Raw genomic sequence first — 8266 nt, 5'->3', positions numbered from 1 at the left:
AGAAGAGAAGGAGAAGAAGAGAAGGAGAAGAAAAGAAGGAGAAGAGAAGAGGGAGAAGGGAAGGAGAAGAAGAGAAGGAGAAGAAAGGAAGGAGAAGAGAAGAAGAAAGAGGAGAGGGAGAGAGAAGAGAAGAAGTGAAGAAGGGGTAGAAGGAGAGAAGAGAGAAGAGGGAAGAGAGAGAAGAGGGAGAGAAGAGAGAGAAGAAAGAAGGAGAAGAAGAGGGAGAGAAGAAGAGAAGGAGAAGAAGAAGGGGTAAGGAGAGAGAGAAGAGAGAAGGAAAAGAAGGAGAAGAAGAGAGAAGAGAGAGAGAAGGGAGAGAAGGAGAGAGAGAAGAGGGAGAGAAGGAGAGAGAGAAGGGAAAAGAAGAGGGAAGAGAGAGAAAAGGGAGAGAAGGAGAGAGAGAAGGGAGAGAGAAGAGGGAAGAGGGAGAGAAGGAGAGAGAGAAGGGAGAAGAAGAAGAAGAAGAAGAGGAGAGAGAGAAGAAGAAGGGTAAGGAGAGAGAGAAGGGAGAAGGAAAAGAAGAAGGAGAAGAAGAGGGAAGAGAGAGAAGAGAAGAAGTCAAGAAGAAGGGGTAGAAGGAGAGAAGAGAGAAGAGGGAAGAGAGACAAGAGGAAGAGAAGAGAGAAGGAGAAGAAGGAGAAGGAGAAGAAGAGGGAAGAGAGAGAAGAGAAGGAAAAGAAGAAGGGGTAAGGAGAGAGAGAAGAGAGAAGGAAAAGGAGAAGGAGAAGAAGAGGGAAGAGAGAGAACACAGAGAGAAGGAGAGAGAGAAGGGAGAAGAAGAAGAAGAAGTGGAGAGAGAGAAGAAGAAGAGAAGAAGGAGTAGAAGAGAGAAAGAAGTAGAAGAGGAAGAGAAGAGAGAGAGAGAAGAAGAGAACAAGAAGAAGAAGAAAGAGAGAGAGAAAGAAAGAAAGAGAGGGAGTGGGAGCTAGTGAGTAACTTCAAGGAGCCACACTCAAACCTCCCCCTCGGTGAAGGAGCCCCATCCAACGATCTTTCCTATCAAACCTGTCATCCTGAAATCCGTCGAGGTACAGATTGTCCAATCTCCACGGGCAAATGGCTCCCAAGAAGAAAGTCGCGGGAAGCGTAGGTGCCAAAGCTACCGTTGGTACCGGTAATGCGGGAGAGGCAAGCGGAGCGACCAACGTGATGAATGCCCCTACGTTCATAAATCAAACCCAAGTCCTTTAAGCTTTAAAAGTAATTACATTTTATTTCTCGTGAAAGAAACGAAGGGGTTACCTATGTGCATGGAATATGGACGAGTCTTAGGCGCTAGGTTGTATGCGTGAAATGATAGGGTATGGAGTTTGCATAAGTTTATATGCATGAAGTGATAGCTTTTACACACATAAAATGATAAGGTTTTTTGCATTATCTCACATAAAATAATAGCTTTTAAATCAGTTCAGTGCATGAACAGTCATTTAGAAATCATGCTTCGCATCATGACTAAAAGAAGCACATGAAATGATAGACTCCGATGGATAGAAACCTAGACCTTCATGAGATCCGGTGCATTAGGAATAAGTATAATTGCCTGTGAATTGTTTTATCGATCTTGCTGTGGACTATCGCAAATGGATACACTCCTAGCCTAATTAAGGATCGTGACCTAACCCTAAATGGATTGTTGACCCAAGTTATGCTTGGCAGTTTAGAAAGGTTGTAAATCCCTTAAGCAAGTGTTTTGATACATCCAGTTAAAATTCTGATTGTGCATGCAATGGGATTGCGATGCCTTGAAGCAAGAGGTTGTGCATTCAACTGTTTGTTAATGTGGTTTTGGATGTTAACCCAAGTGCAGAATGTTTAATGATTTCATGGCTGGGTCTCAGATGACTGATTGCCATGAAAATGAAAGGAACATTTTCCCTAGCGATTGTTATTAAGCTGGTTGCTTCAGCTATGGTTGATTTCCTAAAGGAATAATTAAGGAAGGATGGCGCTAGCTACCCCCCGCGAGCCGCCAAACCCTAACCAAGAGAGTTATGAATCCCGGCCGGGAATGTGGACCGAACCCGCGGCGAGAGGTCTCTCCGTGGAAATCACTTGGTATAGGAGGACACTTGGGTGTCAGTGGGGGCTCTGGCCGTAATTCCCAATGCCTCCGGGCCCTACACAAGTGTTCTACATGACTGGAGATGGGATCTCGAGGCCTTGATACTAGTTACAAGGCGGAATCTTGGTAGGATAAACCTTCGGGTTTTGTTGTTGGGAGATGGAAGGATTTTTCTGCGGAGGCAGAAAGGAACACTTAATTCTCCTGTATGGGCGGGAGACAAACATGAATATGAAGATAAGTTAAGGAAGTTTTTGATCTTGATCTATCTTGTCTTCGTGCCTGTGCCCTAAATTACATAAAGGAACCTGTGACTAACAAGTTAATTTAGGAAGCTACTTTTATGTGTCAAGCATAATGTGGTAGGTAATTAGATAACTAAAACAGCCCCTGAGGGAAGCGTGGTGGATGTGACCAATGGGTCTATCCTACGGAAGGGTGGTCTCGGTTAGCCAAGAGCTTTTCTCAAAGGAAATGTTAATGAGAAATGTTAGGTAAAAGTTAGTCTATGACCTTAGACAATGTTGGCTAGGAACCTGGACTTCAGGTCGATCCTAGTGGGAGCAGCCGGATAAGTTTTGTTGCGAGGCAGACTCGAGAGACTCTAGTTGGCAAACCCCGTGTCATTCCTTGGGAGTGCCGGGCGGCGTCTTCTAGATATATCTCTCGATGGACTGCTAAGATGTGTCTCGCGATTTGAGGAGCGGGTACGTTACATTAACTTTATGCTCAATTGAGTTCCCTCCTCCCACAAGTTCTCAGATAGCTTCATCCTCAAGATCCAAGCTCTAAGATCCATTGGTGTGCAAACAAGAGAAGGGAGAAGAAGAGAAGAAGAAGAGAGGAGAAGATGGAGAGCTTCTGCACCACTATTCCTCACCCTTATACACTCACTCCCTCACACTCCCTCTCTCAAGCACAAGCACAAGAAAGAGCAAGAAGAAGAGAGCTAGTTTTGGCCACACACAAGAATGAGCTTCTTCATTCACTTTTTACCTTTTATACAAGCCCTAATCCCCTTTGGGCACCCATCCCTTTTTTTACGTGACCGGCCATTTTAGTCTAGGTTCACTTTTCCTATTCCTTTCCTATTTACATTTTTCCTTCACCCATGTCCATCTACATTTACAAATTGCACAAGAGGGAGCCTAGCACTCTCTTATAAAAATTTAGGGTGTGCATTTGCATTTAAAATGCATCTTTTCTCTTTTGCACTTTCCCTAAATTTCTAAAGTCTTCCTTGCACTTTTTTCCTCCTATTTTTTCAGTCAGATACCTTTTTTCGCTTTGGCTTGCATCTTTTTAATTTTCTTTTTACTTTCTTTGAACTGGGGTTAAAATTACCCCCTCCTAGCAAAGTGAAGTCCCATGGCACTTGGTGGTCCTTGTTGATGAGGAACTGGGTGGTTGAAGGGTTTTCATGTGGGTCGATGATGGGGCTTTATGGAGATTGGACGTTGTCGCAGGGGTTTTTGTTGAAAGGTCGTATCCACCGGGGATCAGAGATTGAAGGAAGTAGAGGTAGGAGATGGAAAAGAAGAAAAAGAATAGATAAGAGGTAAACACAATAAAGACAAAGCACAATTAATTGAATGAATATGTATTGACAGAATCTGAAATCCCTTGTCTGGCACTACTCAAAAGCAATCTCCAAGCATTAGATCTCTTGAAGCTCCCTCATAGAGAAAAAACGTGCAATAAAAAGTAGCTTCTTCTTTGCTACTCGGAACCCAAATCTGATGATTCCATTGGCTTCGAAAGGGGGGTAAAATACCAAAATACCTAGCCAAAATTCTGCCAAATCACTCCTTCTTCATCTCCCACTTCTCGGAGTGATCTTCATTGCTTGAAAACAGCAATCGCACGTCGCACAATTTCGCCAGTCCTTCTTTTTACTCAAAATAGGCTGAAAGCTACCTACTTTCTTTTACACGTCATCCTATTCTAGAAGTTGTCTACAATTCTTGGATTTTTACAAGAGATAATATCTAAAATATCATAAATTGGCTAAACTTTTCCAAAAATCTAATATTTCTGCACCATCCACACTACGAACACTGACACTAATGGCATTGTTTCTCTAGATTAATAAGAAAGCCACACTCTAGATTTTTTCACACTATGTCCGCATAGTGGCACGAAATCCACCCCCTTTGAATCTACACATGCTCCGGTATATGTCAAAATCCTAGTTGTTACCAGATTCTCAATCCTCCTCATCCTCTACAACCATATCCTTTGCTTCTTCATCTTCCATATCTTCTTGGCTAGCCCCTGTATCATGGCCACTATTTTCTTCCAATTATGGCAACTCATAGAAAGTAGATTCCTACCTTTTGAATAATTTGATTCTTTTCCCTACTACAGGAAGTTTTATGGTTGTCCCATCTAGCTCATTTAATGCATAAGTAGCCTTACCACATAGGGTCCAAACCATCTTTTGGAAACTTTACGCATGGCACTATGCTGGTTGTCTAAACTACTATCATACACCAATACCCAATCCCTATCTTGTATGGTTCTTGGCCTCAATCTATGTCTTTTGTCAAACCGTTTCTTGTTTCATATCCTTGCTACCCTTAACTTTACAACTATTGCATCTATGTCTTCTGACTTTCTTTCCAACTGTCTAATGCATAAGGCCAACAACTCCCCTCGATTCAACTCCTCTTCCCAAGGTAGCACACTCCATGTGAGTGTCATCTCTTCTATCGGCATGATAGGTTTTGGACCATACATCAATTTAGCAGGCATATATTCTTAACAGCATTATGAGTTGTTTTGGCAGCCATAAATCATAAGGGAGCAATCGTGACCACTTTTTTACCTTCTCTCCACATGATTTTGCCGATGCCTTCATAGTAGGTGGATGACCTCTTTCACTTTTTCCACTTCATTTGGGTTATAAGCTGAAGTTAAAGCAAACATTATCCCCAACGGTGCAAAGAAAACATGAGCTTCAACTGCATCCAGCTCACCCCTATATGTTGTAATTTTTCCCACATAGCCATACCACATTGGGGCTAATCTTCTCCTTCTTGGCTTATCTTATCACTTGCCTTTATGCATGGAATGATGGACTGAATGAAGAGAAGAGATTCTAGTCTTTCTCTCTCCTCCCTCTCTCTCTTCCCTATGGGTTGTTCATGTGTACTCTCTTCCGGGTGGAAGAATGAAGAAAGTGATGATGAAGATTGATAGAGATGCTGAAGATGGAAGTACAGCATTGGATTGAGAGAAATGGAGGCTCCGTCTGCTGGTTATGCATGCACTCAAGGCATCTCGGGTTATGAAAAAACATGGAATGACCATTTTTATGAAGAAAAATGAAGGATTTTATTTGTTTCGGGTGGAGGAAATTTTATCCCATGGAGGGAATATGAAAGATAAATTGAATAATAGTATGGTGAAGTGAGTGGGATAAGAAAAATCAGAAAATTTTATATTTTATTAATAAATAAATCAAGAAAATGGGAAAAATGAGTGAAAAATAGAAATACGACTTGAAAAAATAGGAAAAAATATAATGATTGTTTGTGGATGTATGGTAGTGGTAAGGCATGAGGTTTGGCCTCAGTTTTCCCTATCCCTTTGTCAAAGTTAGTGATTTATCGCTTTCTATACATAAAAAAATCACAAAATGAACCTCTACACCTATGCAACGAAAGCAATACCTAAACGTAGGGGGTTGGGATGTTTGAATGGTGTGATTTGTGTGCTGATTGTTGCTGATTTTTTTATGCATTTTATGTCATAGAGTTTCGTGTTATGTTAATTAAGAGGATAGTAGCATGAGTGTGGTCTCGGTGCTATCCTTTCATCACTGCAACGGGTTAGTAAATGCATGATAAAGCCTGATTCTGCACAAGCACGTTGCTGATTTGAAAATGATGTTTGAGCACCTTAGAATCATTCATTTTGTATATGCATGATGATCATGGTATCGGAATAAAAACCCTGGATGCATAACACCTGTTTGCAATGACAATGACTTACGTTTGAGTGTGGTAAGGCATCCTTAGCTGTAGGATAGACGTTCGGTTCTTGGGGGATTATTTTGGTGTCCCCTTACTTATTCTTGAAACGTAGAAGGGAACAGAATCTATTCTACAGGGTCATTCAATTGAGAAACGTTGTTGAAGGGTTTTCGAAAGCAAAGTCGCAACCACAGAGGACCTTGACCAATTTCAAGATAGAAAATCAATCATACAAATAAGCAAGAAGAGAGGATTTGTGTGCAGTAATAGATCCGCCAAGCTTCCAATGAGACCTCGTCTATGCAGCAATGATAAGACCAAAAGCAAGTTTTCAGCTGAGCATAGAATTCATCCTTCAACATAGGAACATTCAGTACAAATCTGGTTATCAACTACAAACACAAATTTCAGCATTGTCCTTTTAGCAGCATCAACCAAGGGATGGATCTATGGATCCACAGACTTAACAATAAACCCATAGGGAACTTGATTTCAAATGATGAGGTGAACAATATCTCGAGCAATAGTCAATGTTGCAGGCATGTCTTTCAGAGGTGGCTCCCTTCCAAGAACAAGAGAGTTGGCCATAGGTTGATCTAAAACCATGTATTCATTTGCATTCTTCATAAGCTTACAAGATGACTTGTTTTTTATACCAATTGATATCTTGATAATCTGACGCCTTCAGCTCACGTCAACTATCATTTACCACATTAAAAGAATCCTTTGACCTTGTAGATGAGTAAATGAGCTACGAACATAAGCTTTAGAGCCTCCCTTTTCCCATAAATAGAACAGGGAATATGAAACCTACAGATATTCCATAGCTTACCCACAAGAATAGACAGGTGCCAGTCTCAATGCATTAAAACAGACTGTTCATTCTGATATCATCTGCTGACACCTCATACAACACTTGTTCTACTGATACAATGAGGGTGCTAGCAGTCAAGTGAGGAAACAATCCCTACCCACAAATTGACTTTTGATATACCAATGGTGCATGCATCCAACAACTACTGCAAGGATCCAGACACTGTGCTAGCCACCAAATTCTTCACTTTTTGAATTGGCAATTACCAGTTTCCACTTTACTTGGTTGTCTGTTTCCCGTATATTGTTGTGCAGGGCACATGCTTGTTTCTGAACATCATGTATCCAACAGATAAGACCACTCCCAACATCATCACAATTGCTCCAATCAGGTAACGTGTAGGTCCTGGTGGTTCAATTTCTAGAAGGCGTCCGAACGGCATGGCTTCATCCACGAGGTGAAGGCGTTGCGAAGGATGATGCGATCGATCGGTCGATCGATCTTCAGTCACAGCTCAGGTCTCCTGCTTCGTCAGCCTTGAAGCCCGAACTCACACTAGTTGCGAACCAAACGCCAGTTCCACATTCAATCTCTCCACCTCTCTGTCTTCTACATGATGATCAGCAAGTCTTTAGTCGAGCACCCTTGATGGATTCTAGTCCCCTCAGTCAAACTCTGCAAGCTTCCCTTTTGATAGATCCCCCCTCCTTGCATCGTACTCCTTTCTTTCTTCTTCCCGCAGTCCAAAGTACTATTCTTCCATGAGAACAAAAAAAAAACAATCGTGGAATTACAAATTCTGCTTTCCCTCCCAGAAAACTAATTCGAAGATCTCTTCATTGCCCACTGAGGTAACCTGGCGAGATTCTGATTTGATTATGCTTCTGTAGAAGCTCCAATCTCTCAGGGATGTGCGGAATTGATCTGTGCAGTGGCTATTATTATAAAATTTCAGTCTGATGTTCTTTTCCTGTAATGAGTTAGGGACCTACAGGGTTCAGAATCGTCATTGCCATCTGAGCTTTTTGCATCCGGGGTATTTACTGGATCAATATGATTATTGGTACACCCCTCGATTCAAAAGAGTGGGAAGAAAGTAGTTTTGATTGCCACAAGGCGCATAATGAGGCCTCCCAAAGAAGGAGTCTCCCTTGACTCATCGTCGTAACCGAACATTAACCAGCACATGAAGCCCTTCTCCTGGATTTTTTTTCTTCAGCGTCCTTCCTCGATTTTTTCCCTCCTTCCAAAATTGCAGAACTCCCCCTCTGATTAGCGAAAAATCTCTCTTTTCTTTCCCGTAGCTTTTTCTTCCCAGTTGCAGAGATCCTCTCCGATTCCAATTCGTATGCTTTCTGCTCTGCTCTTCTCAATTTCAAAAAGCCCCATTTTAAAAATAGTCATTCGTTTTCA

At 41.8% G+C, this 8266-nt stretch overlaps 1 protein-coding gene across 1 annotated transcript; it reads right to left on the bottom strand.

Moving 5' to 3' along the window:
• Positions 1 to 6852: 6852 nt before the first annotated feature.
• LOC148022794 (uncharacterized) lies at positions 6853 to 7390 on the bottom strand. The gene has a single exon (XM_087695128.1). It carries the CDS (start codon positions 7293 to 7295, stop codon positions 7131 to 7133), a length of 165 nt encoding a protein of 54 aa, XP_087551254.1. The 5' UTR covers positions 7296 to 7390; the 3' UTR covers positions 6853 to 7130.
• Positions 7391 to 8266: the final 876 nt, after the last annotated feature.

The sequence above is a fragment of the Lygodium microphyllum genome, chromosome 16 (assembly GCF_053477565.2).
Source record: "Lygodium microphyllum isolate KBCC chromosome 16, Lygodium_microphyllum_v1.1.10, whole genome shotgun sequence".
NCBI classification, from domain to species: Eukaryota; Viridiplantae; Streptophyta; class Polypodiopsida; order Schizaeales; family Lygodiaceae; genus Lygodium; species Lygodium microphyllum.
The sequence above is the reverse complement of the archived record's forward strand: the minus strand, read 5'-3'. Positions and strand labels throughout refer to the sequence as shown.

What these genes read in the sequence shown, in the direction of transcription:
- LOC148022794 (XM_087695128.1), bottom strand. Translation starts at nt 7,295, where the DNA reads ATGCCGTTCGGACGCCTTCTAGAAATTGAACCACCAGGACCTACACGT.